The sequence below is a fragment of the Taudactylus pleione genome, unplaced genomic scaffold, assembly GCF_031769625.1.
Source record: "Taudactylus pleione unplaced genomic scaffold, aTauple2 ptg000016l, whole genome shotgun sequence".
NCBI lineage: Eukaryota > Metazoa > Chordata > Amphibia > Anura > Myobatrachidae > Taudactylus > Taudactylus pleione.
This window is the reverse complement of record NW_028284418.1, coordinates 18,068,822-18,088,183: the sequence shown is the minus strand read 5'-3', so window position 1 is coordinate 18,088,183 and position 19,362 is coordinate 18,068,822. Positions and strand designations below refer to the sequence as shown.

General features: G+C 40.7%; 1 protein-coding gene across 2 annotated transcripts in view; it reads left to right on the top strand.

Annotated features, from left to right (window-relative positions):
* The window catches only part of CA10 (carbonic anhydrase 10 (inactive)), a 388,895-nt gene that overhangs the window by 244,502 nt on the left and 125,031 nt on the right, over positions 1-19,362 (top strand). For both annotated transcript variants that reach the window (XM_088473334.1, XM_088473335.1), the window contains one exon: positions 14,909-15,051. In XM_088473334.1, coding sequence (XP_088329460.1) covers positions 14,909-15,051 — 143 coding nt within the window. The remainder of the gene's footprint in view (positions 1-14,908; positions 15,052-19,362) is intronic.

Here is a 19,362-nt window from a genome sequence, read left to right as displayed (position 1 = left end):
CTAGTAATCAATTGACACTCGGGGACCTTTTACTCTGCACAAATATATATTTACAGGTACACTGGTGGTCAGATGGCACACCACAGTCTAAGATTCAATAGAGACAGGTGTGGGCTTACTTTGCTGAGATTATATTCAGATCATAAGCCTCTTTATTTACCTGGCCCTATGCATGCCAGATGCAGTAGGCCCAGATGCAGCACATGGAGAGGGCTACTCCTCCTCTCCATCCTGAGACATTTTGCATCAGGGATGGTCCCAAGATTGTGATGTCAGATCCCCAACACCGGTGGCAAGCATTGGCTCACAGAGGTAGACCCGGGTCAGGGTTTGTGAGAAATAAGGGGAGGAGGGCAGCTGTGGGCAGCGTATAATGATTCAGCCTGACTCATTACAAGGCCGCTGGCTGCAGGCCCCTACATTGCAGCCGGGCCTCGGTACAATGCACCCACTCCACCAGCACTAGTTCCATCCATGAGTATCTATTTAAAGAAAAGTGCTAGCACACTAGTAATAGCTGATCATAAATCACTATTGAAGAAACAGAGACCACCTTTGCACTATGTATATTATTTAAGGGTTTTTGTTTTTTATATTTTTGTTTGCTGTATTTTTTTACTATGACCAAAATCCACGTCCAGCTTTCTACACAATATTATTTCCAGCCTGCAACCCATACTAAAATCCTCATACAAATTCAAAAAGTTTTACTACAATGTTCTCCTTTCTGGCTTGCCTAATTCCCCTATTTCTCATGTTCACTCATTACAAATCTCATCTAATATCAGCTCCATCCAAAATATTACCTGGAATGCACTTAAGCTAAATTGCTATCATGGGCTGACAGTATTCACAGAAATCCTATGCAACCTATTCAATTTCACCTTCTGACTTCTTTATCCTTATAGCTTACATCTTATCTTGTATCTCATGCCTAAAGCATCTCCTTCGCTCTTTTCAAAACGACCTTCTCTCTGCACCACTTTCTTATATTTTAGACAGTTCTCTGTGATTGCTTCTTGTTTCTGAAATTCTATCCCTCATAAACTAGATCAGACGTTGCAACCATCTGTCTTATAGATGAGTAAATCTCTGATGGTGTGCCTAATAGAAATATTCATGAAATTGGACAATTTTTTTTTTTAATGAAATTATTCATTTCTTTCTTGTTGAAACAGAAAAAGTTATATTTTCAGTGTATGAATGTTGATTGTGGGTTAAACATCAGGTTCATTACTATTTTTGTCTTCATTTTAAGGAATTTGTATTTTGAAAACATTTTGATATTGTACATAATAAAATATTTGAACTAATTGAATATTCGCTATAAACAGATTTTCTTTATTTTTTAAGTTCAGTGTGCACCATAATTTATTGTAAGGGGCTGTGTACAATTAGTGATACCATATAAATAAATGTATACATACACGCATAGAATACTGGAGCAGAGTGGAATGGTACACCTGTTTGCAGGGTGTATTTAGCGTATTTTCACATTGTATATGCTCCATAACTGATTAAGTACAGTTATTGTATACACATTTTGATCATATTTACACAACCAAAGAGACGGAACTCTGTTAGGACGGGTACCTCAGGTAGTGAAAGTTCAATGAGTGTGTGTTGCAAGTATTTACTAATACTTGCAACACATGATGACTGGTAGCAAACCAGGCTTACACATATGGGTGGTCACATAATGAGATGCGTACATCTCTGCATATGAGCATATGCATTTTTTCCATGATGCAACATGAGATAAACATACTGTATGACTGATTTACTTCAAACTGTGCATCACCCACATAATGCACTTAGAGACTTGCATGTTTTTGTTTTCTCATTGCCATTTACAGCATACAGTACAGAGACATAACTTAGGTCTTGCTTGCTAGAGTGTACAGTCTAACATAAGTAGAAAGCAATCAATATAAAAAATACATGCATATTTTGAAACAAGATATAAATATAAAATTTAATGTATAGATGTGGTAAAATTGTCAAGTGCTTATATGTGGACCATCCTTTCCTCATGCAAATCCTTCACTCCCTTGGTTTATGTGATACTGCCCTCTGTTGGTTGTCCTCCTACCTCTCTGACCATTCCTTCTCTGTCTCCTCTCATGACTCCTCTTTCCCCCCACTTCAAATAATGGTTGGTATCCCCGAAGGTTCTGTTCTTGAACCTCTCTTATACTCCCTCTATTTAGGTGAACTCATCAGTTATTTTGGCCTCTAATATCTCTATGCTGATGATACTCAGATCTACCTTTCCTCCCCTGACCTCTCCCCTTCTCTCCTCACTCATATCTCCAACTGTCTCTCTGTTATCTCTTCCTGGATGTCCCAGGTATTTCTTAATCTTAATATGTCTGACTGAGCTGATCATCTTCCCACCCTCCCGAATAACTTCAATTCCCACAATTTCATCATCTATTGATAGCACAACCATCTCCTCTAGCCCCCAAGTCACTGTATTGGAGTTATCCTTGACTCCTTCTTCTGATTCTAACCACACATTCAGTACCTTTTGCAGTCTTTCTCACATTTTACAGCACCAAATGATCCCTGGAACCTTTTCAAACCAAGTGAGGCACCAACTCCGATCATACTGTATGATCCTAACTACAGGTCACCTAGATCGCACTCCTCCCAAATAAGCATTCATCTTCAAAATTAGATCAATCTCTTTCACTTGACCTATGTAATTTCCTCTTAAAAGGACTACCAACCAATCTGGTTTCCCCCAATCACTCTCATGTGTAAAAACGAAGTCCAAAAAAGCCACCCAATGCAGTCCCCTAACACCTAGCCACCTAATCCTATGACCTTCCAACAACAGTATAGCCTTCTTAATCAAAGTTGCTGTTCAGCCCAGAAAATATAAAATTGGCCCACAAACAAAACTTGATCCTTGAACAAGATCATTTTTGGCTGCAAAAACAAGTAAAACTGTCACGAATTGCAATAGCGAAAGTATGCTAAAGTCTACAAAGCATACTGGAGCATAGGTACTTCCACAGCTGCCTTCTCATATCCATCTGATGACATGCAACAGTGTGACCATCTGGAATATTGATGCAGATCTGGCAGCCATGCAGCTTCAGAGTAAGTTTTGAACACTGCAGCTCTCCTGACATGTTGAGAGCTCTCATGCTGCCAAAGAGATCGCAATGGCTAATTTATGTATGCCCATGAAATGGAGTGAAAATGGTTTTAACATGCTTGCATTTGCATAGCCACCCCCTGTTATCTCCCCAAAAAAGCTGACTAGCTGTTACTTAGCGAGTAAATCCTCTGTGCAAGTGTAATCGCATATAAATTGCAGCTCATATGAAGTGCAGCTTTCACCCATGCACAATGGCTAACAATGGCTTAATCTGCATAAACATTGGCATTTGCATGCGAATCTGAATCAGGTCCATTATCAAATGATTTATAGATGACCTGGCAACATGGATCAGAAATTTGCAGATTTCTCCTTTCAATAAGACAAGTCCTGAATGAGTATTTATTTGCTGGGTAATTTCTTATGTACTACTCCCATAGATCAGGAAATGGAAGTGGTGCAAACATGCCACACATGCACCTAAACGTACCTCCACCTAAACCTTTTGCTGGACAATTAATGACAAACCGCTACCAGAACACAAATTCCTTCATGCTACAACATGCAGTGTCCCTTATAAACTAAATTCTAACTCAAAGCCCTCTAACTACAACAACAACCGTCCTTCCACATACTGTATGATACCAGCCCAACCATTTCTCCAACTCATCAAGTTTTACAGGCATTACCTTATCTGGGCTCCTATATTCCTTAGCTGGGTGATTTCTGCCACAGATCTTACAGGAGTAGTGAATACGACACCTAGCCCCCATTTGACATTGAGAATCATTTAAGAAAAAACATTTGCCGTGAGCTGACAAGGAGAAACTACTTCTCTTTAAAACCCTATCCCTCTTCAGTGGTGAATTATCTATCAAACTTCTTCCAGTGTTGTTTGATATCTAGCCACACTTCCAATATTTACCACCAAAGACCAACATTAAATAATTTTCATTCTGCTTCATACCTATCTGCTTATCATAATCCCTCCATATAATGTCCTTGGATTTATTGAACATCTCATGTACCAAATGTATATAATTGATAACATTATGATGCACCTGTGGGTGAGATTCTAAATAACAAGCTGTGAACACTAGCATACCCCCAATCCAATTATGATAAGACATAAAAACTTCCTTGCCAATGCCTCAGGCTATTTAGCTTGCTCTAAGCCTTTTTTGATGTACTCGGTAAGGACAAACAAATGTACATATTTGCTTCTACAAATCTTTTCCCTAGCACTCTTCCTTAAGTCCCTAAATACCACAGTATTGGCATAATCCACCATGTCAGAGTGCAATTCTGCAGCTGCTGCTCCAGTGACCTCTACTCTCTACAGTTATTGCCCTAATTTTTTTGCCAACTGCTGTGCAATTAGTTTAGCCAATTTACACAGGAATTCAGGTGAACCTCATGAATGGTTAATGTCACTAGAACTAGACAAGAAATCCGCATCAAAATCTTCCAATGACTCATCAACCTGCAATGGTCCTGGAATTACTTGATCTTCAACATCTTGATGCTGAGATCTTGATCCTGATCTTTAGAACTGTGATGCACTCCTGCACTAGAGGAAGGCAAACTGCTATCTGAAAGAGCAGGAACATTAAGAACCAAAACAGATGAGGCAACAGTGGGTGGAGGATGAGAGGGATCCGCAGATGGTGGATTCACTGGTAAAAGGGGTACAGGCACACAATGCCACAAAACATTAATGTCAGTACCAGAGGCAGCATGAGGGGAGGTGGAAACAATTGATTGTGGCCATGGCAAAGGATGGGGATAAAAAGATGAAAAAGAACAGAAAGATGTATAATAGGCAGTGGAAAAGAAATGGGAAAATCAGAAAGCCAGTAAAGAAACTGGTATCCTGGAGAAACCATTGAAGAAAATGTCAAATGGAGCTGAAAAGGGGAGGAAATAGTGGAAACAGGACCTGGTTAGGATAAGGCTGATGAAAATCCAGAAGACCAGGTTGGCTGGACAGAAACCAAGGTAACATACATGACAACATAAAGACAAAAAATGCATGGAGTGTGAGAAACTCCATAATTATTTCCAAAAGAAATTGGCATTAGTAAACCACTACAAGAATGTGCTTCAGCGGCAGCACTAGAAAACAGTAGCAGTATAGCAGTAGCTGGTATCAACTGAACAGACACTGGAGAAGGGAAGTCGTCAGCACAGGTTGCACTATTGGAAGTTAACCTCCACTCACTGAGAACTCAACACCTAAAATGGCCATAGCTCCAAAATGATATTACTGAAGCCATTTTCATGCTTAGTCACTGCTCCCGCAACCTCACAAGGAAACCTGGCCCCAAGGACAGGACCTGGTATTCATAGAGAAGAGTGCACTGCAGCCCCCAGTCTAGTACAGCCAAGGGGAGCAAGCACTATGATGCTGCACTGTGAGGCAGAACTTTAAAGTAAATGGGAAAACAGGTGAGGTGGGACCCATGGGAACAAAGAGACAGAAGAAAATTAAAGAAAATAATAGCTAAATGGGAAAGAAAGATAAAGCAGAGGGGATAAATAGCAAGAAGAGAGAGAAAAGAAGGGAATAACAAGAACAGGCAAATATAATGAACGCTATCTCTGAGATTGTCACACGTTCTATACTCAGACTGTCACACATACTGCTTTTCAGTAGACATCCAAACTGAAAAGAGGCTGCAACCAATTCAACCAACCAATGTATATTTTAACCTGTAAAACTACACCTCTACAACTTGATAGGCTAATACCAATAACTGGCATTATGCTTTAACTTGGCAACTATTATACTTAGTAACATGGCTATATATTTCTAACCAATCACAAAACAGACAGGACTCTTACGTAGATTTAAACCTATATGGCTTCAGTCTAATCTTAAAAGTCTAACAAGTTCATTTACTAAAGTTTCTAAAAATGAAAAGTAGTGTTTCCCATAGCATCAAATCAGATTCTAGCTATCATTTCTCTATTGCGTTCTAGAAAATGATACTCAGAATCTCATTGGTTGTATGGGTAACACTAACACCTCTACTTGTCTGGTTTAAAATCTTTAGTAAATCTGCCCCTAAGTTCCAAAAGTAAAATTTACATTTACTGTATAAACCATGAAGCTAAATACATTGGGGCAGTGCCAGAATAATGTCCACATGGGCTGAAATTTATGTAGGGCCTATTGTGTGCCGCTGCAGGAGGTGACAAGCACCACGGCGTTGTGACTAGTGATGTGCAGGTGTGGCTAGTGTCCTGGTACAGATCAGTGGCATGCGTTTCACCAGGACATCACATCCTGTCAATGGAACGCACAGCTTGCTCCTTGCTATGGCACCCACACTTATTGTCAGTGGAACGCATAAACCGGCAAAGCGCCGATCAGCTGCAGAATGGGACGCATTGGTACATTTGGGGAAAGTTAATTTCTTTTTGCCATGAATTGTAGTGATAAGAGATATTAATTATTGGGTCTGAAACCTGATGTACATAATTATAGATCTTACAGGGGAAAAAAAATTAGAAATGTATTTTGTGATTGCCTGATACTGGTATACAAATTACAAACTAAAGACACCATAACATTCTTAAAAAAAAGTCAAAGAAAAGATGCAAAACTATAGTTAAAAAGGGCAAAGTCCACACTCTCAACCACTCTATAAGGTTAGATAGTATTAAGAAGCTCCTGTAGAATCCTGGTGGCGAGTTATATTCTTCTCACAGGTCCCAAATGTGTATTTAAAGTTCTCTGTAGCTCTTTTCCATAGTGAACAGAGGGCCAGATTCAGAGATAGACGCAGTGAGCATTAGTTCTGTGTTTTTGGATGCAGCAGTGATGCTCAAATATTCTAATACAGCGGGAGGCATTTGTAAGAAAAGACACCTCCTGCATGCAGCGTTGATCTGAAGATGCAGCATCAGATCACCATCATGATCATTGGTTGCAATGGTCGCATACATTAGCCATCTGAGTAAGCCGTAGCTTACCCAGACTGGCCACCGGAACTCCTCTACCATGGCCAGGACATCTGCATCCAAAGACGCAGATCCTGGCATTGGAACACCTACAACATGATGGCGACATGCCCCCATTTTATTTTATAGAACAGTCCAGGTTGCCGTCCCTCTCAGTCCCCCAAACGCAGCAGCATGTCAATCAGCCGCAGCATGAGGGGGGACTGCAAGCGATTACGCAGGACTCATTCTGCACATGCGCATACCCACAAACACTGGAGATGTACGTAAACCAATAGGATTTCATACATCTCAGACAAATAAACGGAATACAGCCAAATAGGGAAAAATCAAATGTACCACTCACCCCTTCTGGGTTGCAGAGTTCCAATGCTCCAGGGTAGCCAGGTACTGAGATGTCTGCTGCTCCCAGATAGATATAAGGAGGGTTTTTGCCAGCAAAAAAAGGGTTGCCTGCACCTATGGCTTGGTGTGTCCTTGTGTAAATGCTTTGGATGCCTGTGGGGGTGGAGCTTAACATGACCATTGGCTCCCATACTGCTGGCACAATTCCAGGTGACAGGGGAGGAGCTTAGAGTGACTAGGGACAGAGCTTAAGGAGATCAGGAGACTCCCACACTGGAGACACAGCTTTGGGTGGCAGGGGGTGGGGCTTAGTGTGAGCAGGGGGTGGAGCTTAGTGTTACAAGAGGCTCACACACTGCTTTGGAAAACTGGGGATGGAGCATAGTGCAACGGGGTGGGGCTTACTGCAACTGGGGTCTCCCACATTGGTGACAGTTTTGGATGGCTGGGGCAGAACTTAGTGTGAGTAGGCAGCAGAGCTTCAGTTGGCCTCGGTGGTCTGCACGGGGGTGGGGGGGCAGGGGTGTTGATTGGACAGCAAGATAAAGTGCTGGGCTGCTGGGCAGATTCTAGCTATCATTTCTCTATTGCGTTCTAGAAAATGATTGTCAGAATCTCATTGGTTGTATGGGTAACACTAACACCTCTACTTGTCTGGTTTAAAATCTTTAATAGATCTGCCCCTAAGTTCCAAAAGTAAAATTTACATTTACTGTATAAACCATGAAGCTAAATACATTGGGGCAGTGCCAGAATAATGTCCACATGGGCTGAAATTTATGTAGGGCCTATTGTGTGCCGCTGCAGGAGGTGACAAGCGCCACGGCGTTGTGACTAGTGATGTGCAGGTGTGGCTAGTGTCCAGGTACAGATCAGTGGCATGCGTTTCACCAGGACATCACATCCTGTCAATGGAACGCACAGCTTGCTCCTTGCTATGGCACCCACACTTATTGTCAGTGGAACGCATAAACCGGCAAAGCGCCGATCAGCTGCAGAATGGGACGCATTGGTACATTTGGGGAAAGTTAATTTCTTTTTGCCATGAATTGTAGTGATAAGAGATATTAATTATTGGGTCTGAAACCTGATGTACATAATTATAGATCTTACAGGGAAAAAAAATTAGAAATGTATTTTGTGATTGCCTGATACTGGTATACAAATTACAAACTAAAGACACCATAACATTCTTAAAAAAAAGTCAAAGAAAAGATGCAAAACTATAGTTAAAAAGGGCAAAGTCCACACTCTCAACCACTCTATAAGGTTAGATAGTATTAAGAAGCTCCTGTAGAATCCTGGTGGCGAGTTATATTCTTCTCACAGGTCCCAAATGTGTATTTAAAGTTCTCTGTAGCTCTTTTCCATAGTGAACAGAGGGCCAGATTCAGAGATAGACGCAGTGAGCATTAGTTCTGTGTTTTTGGATGCAGCAGTGATGCTCAAATATTCTAATACAGCGGGAGGCATTTGTAAGAAAAGACACCTCCTGCATGCAGCGTTGATCTGAAGATGCAGCATCAGATCACCATCATGATCATTGGTTGCAATGGTCGCATACATTAGCCATCTGAGTAAGCCGTAGCTTACCCAGACTGGCCACCGGAACTCCTCTACCATGGCCAGGACATCTACATCCAAAGACGCAGATCCTGGCATTGGAACACCTACAACATGATGGCGACAAGCCCCCATTTTATTTTATAGAACAGTCCAGGTTGCCGTCCCTCTCAGTCCCCCAAACGCAGCAGCATGTCAATCAGCCGCAGCATGAGGGGGGACTGCAAGCGATTACGCAGGACTCATTCTGCACATGTGCATACCCACAAACACTGGAGATGTATGTAAACCAATAGGATTTCATACATCTCAGACAACTAAACGGAATACAGCCAAATAGGGAAAAATCAAATGTACCACTCACCCCTTCTGGGTTGCAGAGTTCCAATGCTCCAGGGTAGCCAGGTACTGAGATGTCTGCTGCTCCCAGATAGATATAAGGAGGGTTTTTGCCAGCAAAAAAAGGGTTGCCTGCACCTATGGCTTGGTGTGTCCTTGTGTAAATGCTTTGGATGCCTGTGGGGGTGGAGCTTAACATGACCATTGGCTCCCATACTGCTGGCACAATTCCAGGTGACAGGGGAGGAGCTTAGAGTGACTAGGGACAGAGCTTAAGGAGATCAGGAGACTCCCACACTGGAGACACAGCTTTGGGTGGCAGGGGGTGGGGCTTAGTGTGAGCAGGGGGTGGAGCTTAGTGTTACAAGAGGCTCACACACTGCTTTGGAAAACTGGGGATGGAGCATAGTGCAACGGGGTGGGGCTTACTGCAACCGGGGTCTCCCACATTGGTGACAGTTTTGGATGGCTGGGGCAGAACTTAGTGTGAGTAGGCAGCAGAGCTTCAGTTGGCCTCGGTGGTCTGCACGGGGGTGGGGGGGCAGGGGTGTTGATTGGACGGCAAGATAAAGTGCTGGGCTGCTGGTAGTGAGTGAGACATGACAGGGAAAATATTTTTTTTCCTGTCAACACTGCACTGCAGGGAATCTGGATGGCCTATTTTCATGGGAGGGCCTGGAGCTGTAGCTCCACCCGCCCCATTGTTAATATGGCCCTGCATTGGGGTGATTCAGCACTGGACGGAATTGCAAAGCTGCATGCAAGCAGCTTTACAATTCTGTCCTTGCAAATATGCAAATGTAGTAGGAGGCGTCTGACACCCCCTACTGCATTTGTGATCCCAGCACTGAGACCGAGGTCACAGGCTGGGATAATCATCGCGACCATCAGTTGCGATTGTGGACGATGCCAGCCAGCTAAGTAAGCCTCAGCTTATGCAGGCTGGCTGGCTTGTGAGGCCAGGAAAATGCATCCGTGGACACAGCCCCTGGCCTTGCCACTCCTGGAAAATGGGGCCGACATGCCCCTATTTCCACACCTCCCCTACACCACCCATTATATGCCAATGCCTGTCAAACAGGCATAGGCATAGCAGGTGTTGCGTGCAATCATGCAGGACCGTTCCGCACATGTGCAGAATTGGTCCTGCGCATGTGCAGATTCCTGATAATTGGTAATCTGCGTTCAGCATTGCACTATTGTCCAATGCTGAATTAGCTCCATTGTTCATTTTTACCATGACATTAAACTGTCATTCTCCTATAAAGTAAGACATTAAATACACAAGTCACAATACAGCTGAAGCCGATGAACATCTTTAAGATAGTGCCCCAATGGGATATGACAGGTCAGATGTAAGGAAAGCATTCATTTAAGCGTGGCCCTACCCCATATGTGCATCTACCACTTCACACATTATACATCACCAAGCAAATCAGTCAAACACTCTTGTTAGAAAAATATTCTCTGCCTTCCTAACATGGCAACTTGCTGCACATGAATGAATGAGAGCATGGGGACTTACTTAATTAAGTATTAACATACAGTATTTAATTAATGTGCTTGATACATGTTTTGATATATTATTATTATTATTATTATTATTATTACTATTATTATTATTACTATTGTTTATTTATCTGGCTACACCATTGTATGCAGTGCTGCACAAAGATTATTTGCTATTCACCTCAGTTCCTCCCTCATTGGAGCTTACAGTCAGAATTCTCTGACACACAAGCACTAGGGTTATTTTTTTTCCCAATCAATCCAAGGTAACCTACCAGTATGTTTTTGGAGTTTGAAAGGAAACCAACATAAATATCAGGAGAACATACTTCAGATAGGTTCTGGTTGGGAGTTGAACTCATGACCCTATGCTTTGAGGTAGCATTGCTATCCCCTGTGCCACCATGCTGCACATATATGTTTTATTTTGTTCTTATTTTTTTCTTTGAAGTGTTTTTTTTGTACAATACACAACACAAGAAAAATTAAATTAAATATCAATTTGGAATTTTGGGTATTGGTTTGGTGCACAAAACCAGTTCTTCTCTGCTCTCACTTCAAGTGCATTTAACTAGTTTTGAGTTTGAAAGTTCTAGTCATACTGTAGTCTCATCTTCAATGAAAGCTCACTGAAGACAGTCAGAATTTAATCTATTTCAATGAGCAAGAGAGTTGAAAATTCTTAAATTAATGTGTCGCCAATTGTTCTGCTAAGACAGATCACTCTGAGAGTGAATGTCAATGAGGAAAAAGTGAGAAACGAAATGAACATCTGCCAGAACAAGTGAAAAATACCTTGCAACACATGATTAGATGAGATATAGAGGTGAGATAATCATCATATTTTATTTTGCGGTATTGTATCCAGAATGTGCAAGAAACATCTACTCTTACTTTTGGAAAGTGATAAATGGACACTGTATACGTTGATGCATAAACTGCAAAACTGATGTAAACCAGTATAAGTTATATACAGCACTGTATGCTGAATTATACAGCCTCTGGTTTATAAGTAATTGTATTAGTAAACAGAGCTGCTATGCTTAGTGACATGTTAAATATTGCATCTTACCATCTACTACAACCCCGCAAGCTAAAATGCATGACCTATGTTAAGAGGTGTGGCTGAGAACAGGATCTAGCCTGCCTAGGGAGATCATTGACATTTCCAAGTGTGTCACTTTATAATGAGGAGTTTTATGGGATAAGTAAGAAGCAGATTCTGGAGTTCTTTAGAAAAATGTCAGGAGGTGTAGATAGTGTCACAATGCATGCCATAGATCCAGGACACAAGTCACAAACTTGGCCAGGCACAAATCAAGAGCAGCAGCATATTGAAAGAAATGAAGAAGCTACCTTAGATATTAGAAGACAAAACATATGTACCCCGCAAGTTTTATGTATTTATGCAAATATAATTAGCACTAATAGAAAGGCCTCTAATCAAATTATCTTTCAAATACTGCACTTCATAATACTTCTCTGAGCTTTGTTACAGTATGTAGTAAATGGGACTAGAAATGATAAAAGCAACACTGGCCACACAAAGCAATGCTAACTGGTGATAACATGGAATTAATTTACTATCAGTGATGACACCAAATCTAGCACAATGCATACTTGCTGACTTTTCATCAATCCGGATGGAAGATTTCTGCTAGCAGCCTTTGTGTGTGGTCATCTTTTAACAACGCTAACAGTCCTCCTTGTGGTTTGGAGTAATGTGCACAAAACAGTGATCAGGATTATTAATATGTTTAATAAAGTTTCTGTTAATCAGGTTCATTAAGTTCCCAGAAAATCCAGATCAAGAGATTGTGTGCTTCAAATGGGGTTTATAAAAGTCAGACCATTCAGTGTTCCAGGTGTAAATCTATCCTCAAACTATACCACATCTTCATCCACTACTTCATCAAGGCCTTCCAGCTCATCCTTACCCACTTCATGCTCTTTCCTCCCTATCTTCCCCTTCTGTGTCACGTCTGTCTGTCTGCCCCTCCCCTTTAGAATGTAAGCTCTCATGAGCAGGGACCTTTTCCCTCGTGTGCTTCTCTTTACATTTTCTTCTTCTCCTTACTCCCCATAAGGGCACCTAACACTTGACTGTCAATCCCCTGCTGCATATTGTGAGTGTTTTAATCACTATTGCAGCAATGTATATAAAATGTGTCCTTGTCCTGCACTGTAATGTACTGTAAGTTACTTGTTTCTTGTTCACTTATTAGTTTTATGTACTATGTAAGGCGCTGCAGAACACTTGTGGGGCCATATAAATAAAGGATAATAATAATAATAATAATAATAATAATAATAATAATAATAGTAATACTGGACTTGCAAGCAAAAAAAAGATTTATAAACTTGGAAAAAGAGTTTTTAAAAATCACATTTTGGTTTAGATATCCTGTAGCAAGTCAACATTCCTCATCGTGAGCTAGCAGATTTAATTCTCTAAACTTCCGGAAGTCTTATTGGTATGTTTTCCAGTGTTTTTACTGTTTTAGGGCCTGACTCAGCTTGGATCGCAGTTGCTAAACACACGCAATCGGCCGATTGTTGCGTTCTGCGCATGCGATCGCAGAGGCTACACAGACCCCTTGCAGAGTGATTGACAGGAAGCACCATTTGATGGTGGTGACGGGGGGATGGTCGGTGAAACACAGGCGTGCCAGTGAGTTTGCAAGCCCTGCAACGGTGTGCATAAATTAGCCACTGCGATGCCATATGCAGTGTGAGGTCTCATAGCATGCGTGGTTCATATCAATTTCTGAGTAAGGTCTGGGCTTGTACAAGTGTGCGTGAGCCTGCAATGGTATTCGATTGTAACGATGGTTTTGCTATTCTGCTAAGCATTACGGATGTGTGTAAGGTAAAGTGGGCTTCATTATATTGTGCTGAGTTTGCATTGCAATCGCAATGGATTAGCATGCTATCGTGGTTGAACTGCATGTGTACGCAATATTGCGATCCATAGTGAATCAGACCCTTAATCCATTTTTCCCTGTCTTGTAAACATATAATTATTTTGGGTGGTTTTATTATATCTTTATACAAGCCCTTCAACTGTATTTTCTGACAGAATTTATGATTAATCAATGCTTTCTTTGAGCATTGGTGGCAGTGACTTAAAAGTATGATGTGCTGATGTAGTGATATGCTGTATAACTAGTTTTTTGGTGTACTGGAAATATGACTGGCAAAAAAGTGTGTCAGTGTCATTAACCCTTTCAAACCCACATACCTCCTGGAGCTGGAAAGCTGTAAAATATGTTTCCCCAAGTTTTTTTTTTCGTCAAAACTGCACAGAATTAGTTTTTCTTTTATTTAATTAAGGTTAAGAAAAGTATTTTTTTAAATAAATTGAAATATTTTATTTGAAAAAAAAAAGTATACCTGGGGATGTTTTGCATGCCACCTGTCCCCCTTGTAATTTAATGTCCCACCCTTCATCAAAATAGTCCCCCAGTGTCAAAAGATCCCCAGCAATAACAACCCCCACCCTCCTAGTGGTAATAGGTCCCTGCTGCAGAGCCTCCACCCTCAACTTCAGGGACAATGTACCAAGTTTAATTAGCCTACATATCACTTTTCCTTACCTATCCTTCTACAAATCATTAACTCCTTTTCAAAATCTCCCTGAATGGGGGTCCAGTATGGCTGATAGTCACACATATGCACACATAGATACTCACAGCTGTAAGTATGTCATGTGATGGAAGAGGGAGTAGATGGAGAGGACATATTTTATACTGCACAGTGCAAACAGACATCAAATGGGCTTTCCAAAGCCTCTCTGCTCATTAGATCATGTGCTATGTGACCATGGTATTCACATGACACTGTGCAGAATTAGAAATCAGTAATAACAGCAAGCAGAAGCAAACCAAAGAAAATGGTAAATACCAAGCTTCGTCTTCTAGCCTGCCACAGTGATTTATGTTACACCTTGTATAACTACTGTACAGTAGTAGTAGAAATGTACAAGTGGTGCATGGTATAGATAAGATATCATGTCAAGCATCAGAACATGCAAATCTGTAACTGCTCATAATACATAATCCTTTCATTATGTTATAGTGCCTTCCTTCTGGGGATTGGTAAATTCTGCTTGGAATCTGTGTGCGGTTGGCAAGAGGCAGTCTCCTGTCAACATAGAAACTAGCCATATGATATTCGACCCATTCTTAACTTCACTACGCATAAACACAGGCGGACGAAAGGTAAGAGTTTTATTTTTGCGAGGAAGTAATTATCAAATTGTATTGGTCAATGTATTAAACTCAGACGAACGTTAGTTGCTACCAGGACCTCATGATATTGGTGACTGACAAAGATATATTTAAAAGCAACCATTTCATTAACCTTCTCTTGGATACACCCATTAAGGTAGACATCTTGGCTGCATACAGTGAGGGCAATGATTTTAGAAATACAGGAGAATGTAGCCTATTAAATTACTAGGAGCTATTGACATCACTGAGGCACAGTTCTTGTCAAGAATATTGGTTCAATCAACAAAATTGCTGTATCCACAATAGACAACAAGTCAAAGTCACTCCCATGTATCTGTTTTACAAATTCAGTTCCTTATAAGACAATATTTCTCTATCCCCCTTGCTTTTGTTATTTTGTTATTGTCATTTTTATGAGTTAACTTTATTGGCCTTTCCGTGGAGACTACAACTATTTCACTAAGGAGTGTGTATTTCAGATTTGTATGTTTACTATAACTGTAAATGGTAAAGTTTAGATCGATAAAGAGTGGTCCTTGCTGATACAATACTACTGTTTTATGCTATTAGGTTACAAATGTCAGGTCAGTTGGTTATGTTAGTGCATTGTTTCCTTTTCCCACATGTCTAAGGAGTAAACTTACTGATGTGCGGGTTTTTAGAAGTGGAGTGGTTGCCTATAGCAACCAGATTCTAGCTATTATCTTCTAGAAGGTGCTAGAGAAATGATAAGTAGAATCTGATTGGTTGCTATGGCCACAACTCCACTTCTAAAAACCTGCACTTTAGTAAATATACCCCTAAGGCCGGTATCCAACTAGCTGGGTTTTTTCACCAATTTTCGGGTCTTTTTCACCTGTTTTTATTTTGGTATCCAATTAAAGTTGCAGACCTATGTATTTTCATTGCCGTGATTGGGAGAAAAAAGGCTTCTTATCATGGATTTGGTTTCACCTGCCTGAGGCAGGCGAAACAAAATCGCCGATAAGTGTCGGCATCAGGGCTAATTTGATAACCCCGGGGGAGGTAAATAGCCATGGTAATTTATGGCGGCCTAAGCCTGATTCTGAGGTGGGAGTAAAGCAAAAAAGTAACTTTGCATTTTGTCAAAACTATGTTGCACTGCAAGTGTGGCAAATGTAAAATGGGCAGAGAGATTTAGATTCAAGGAGGGGTGCAAATGCAGACAGTATTTACTGTTCATGCAAAAAAATAAATCTACTTGCACCCCTTGCATTGCAACATGGTTTGCCGAGGTGAACAGTTACTTGCTCTTTTTCATTTTACTCCCAACTCAAAATCAGGCCCTCTTTACTAAATTGTTGAGCATCATGGCTGTATACGAGTATATTGTGTATATATTGTTTGTCAAGACATACTTACTGTATGCAGTTATGTTTGCTGGATAGCAAGTACATGGATCACAAGATCATGTTTAATGATGATAACTATTAGGAGTCATTTAGTAAATTGCAAGCTTTCCTAAAAATGAGTAATGTTATTATACATACTATGAGCAGTTTTAAAATAATGCATAGTAAAACCATTCTGACAGTTGCATTTTTATAAAAAAAAAATTCTGAATTGCAGATCCATTGTTTTACATAAACTCTTTAAAACTGCCATTTCATTAAAAATTCCATTCCATATCTGGTAACATGGTAACAGAAAATCAGAGATTACCATGTCTCACCATCTGTGCAGATTAATGTTTTCTAAAACAGAGAGCTGCAGATGAAAGGGATGGATTTGCAGATAAAGGATAAAAATAAACAATATTTGTTGATTTTCTTTTTACCCACCAGATTTAGTTTCAATTTTATAATCATGTTAGTGTGACAATATGCAACTTTTAAAACAATATTATCTGTAGCACATGAAAGATGAACATGTTTATGATTATTAATTTTTACTAGAATTATATTCACTATAAAACACTCAGAATATGTTTAAGGTTATAATTTGATATTGGTATTATCTTGGTTCAGTATTAAAATGCATAATTTTTATTTTACTTATATTACAGTCAGGTTCATAAATATTGGAACATTGACAGAATTTTCATATTTTGGCCTCTATTCACCACCACAATGTCTTTGAAATGAAACAAACAAGATATGCTTTAACTGCAGACTTTCAGATTTAATTTGAGGCTAATTACATCCAAATCAGGTGAACGGTGTAGGAATTACAATGGTTTCTAAATGTGCCTCCCACTTTTCAAGGGGCCAAAAGTAATGGGACTATCAACTCAAAAGCTATTTCATGGACAGGTGTGGGCTATTCCCTCATTATTTCATTATCAATTAAGCAGGTAAAAGGTCTGGAGTTGATTCTAGGTGTGACATTTGCATTTGGAATCAGTTGCTGTCGACTCTTAATATGAGATCCAAAGAGCTGAAACTATCAGTGAAGCAAGCCATCATTAGGCTGAAAAATCAAAACAAACCCATCAGAGAGATGGCAAAAACATTAGGTGTGGCCAAATCAACTGTTTGGAACATTCTTAAAAAGAAAGAAAGCATCGGAGAGCTCAGCAACACCAAAAGACCTGGAAGACCACGGAAAACAAGTGTGGTGGATGACAGAAGAATTCTTTCCCTGGTGAAGAAAAACCCCTTCACAAAAGTTGGCCAAATCAAGAACACTTTCCAGGAGGTTGGTGTATATGTGTCAAAGTCAACAATCAAGAGAAGACTTCACAAGAGTGAATATAGAGGGTTCACCACAAGATGTAAACCATTGTTGAGCCACAAAAACAGGAAGACCAGATTAGAGTTTGCCAAACAACATCTAAAGAAGCCATTACAGTTCTGGAACAACATCCTATGGACAGATGAGACAAAGATCAACTTGTACCAGAGTGATGGGAAGAGAAGAGTATGGAGAAGGAAAGGAACTGCTCATGATCCAAAACATACCACCTCATCAGTGAAGCATGGTGGTGGTAGTGTCATGGTGTGGGCATGAATGGCAGCCAATGGAACTGGTTCCCTTGTATTTATTGATGATGTGACTGCTGACAAAAGCAGCAGAATGAATTCTGAATTGTTTCGGACAATATTATATGCTCATATTCAGTCAAATGCTTCAGAACTCATTTGACGGCGCTTCACAGTGCAAATGGACAATGACCCTAAGCATACTGCAAAAGCAACCAAACAGTTTTTTAAGGCTAAAAAGTGGAATGTTATGCAATGGCCAAGTCAATCCCCTGACCTGAATCCGATTGAGCATGCATTTCACTTGATGAAGACAAAATTGAAGGGAAAATGTCCCAAAAACAAGCAGGAACTGAAGACATTTGCAGTAGAGGCCTGGCAGAGCATCACCAGGGGTGAAACCCAGCGTCTGGTGATGTCTATGCATTCAAGACTTCAGGCTGTAATTGCCTGCAAAGGATTTGCAACAAAGTATTAAAAAGTGAAAGTTAGATTTAGGATTGTTTAGTTTGTCCCATTACTTTTGGCCCCTTAAAAAGTGGGAGGCACATATAGAAACCATTGTAATTCCTACACCATTCACCTGATTGGGATGTAATTACCCTCAAATTAAATCTGAAAGTCTGCAGTTAAAGCACATCTTGTTTGTTTCATTTCAAAGCCATTGTGGTGGTGAATGGAGGGCAAAATATGAAAATTCTGTCATTGTCCCAATATTTATTCACCTGACTGTACCTCAGACAGGCAAAATGGGATTTATTAAGCATTAGTCTCAAAAGGCAGATATCTTCTTATATACTTATACTGTTAATAACAGCAGGATGGCAACTTTTGGCCTCAGAAGCAAGCATAAGTAATTGGTATTGTATTGCATTGGCATTGTATTGATCCAACTGATATATTAACAGTGTACTTGCCTACCGTCCTGGAGTGTCAGGGACACTCCCAATTTTAGGGAAGTTGCCATGGAGTTCGGGGACAGCAGATTACCATTCAGGGATGGACTGGGGCTGTAGATCAGCCTTGGCAGTGCCCCCTGTGCGGTGGCACCTTAGGCGTGTGCACTCGCAAAGGGGACATGGTTAAGTTTCAAGGGGGAGTGCCGTGAATCTTGGGGGCCTGGCCTCAAGGCGCGCCCCTGTTTATTCCCGACTGAGCAGAGTGTACCGACCCATCACTGCCACCACCCCTTCCCTCCCCCTGAGCTCATACCATAAACTCCAGCAGGGGGGTTGGAGTTTGGGGACACCTCCAAAGTCCGGAAGGTGACTTCTGCCCTGTGCAGTGGCAGCTGCACTTGCCAGAAGTGTCAGGTGGCCAGTCCAGCCCTGTTGCCATCCCAGTGGAAGATCTTAAG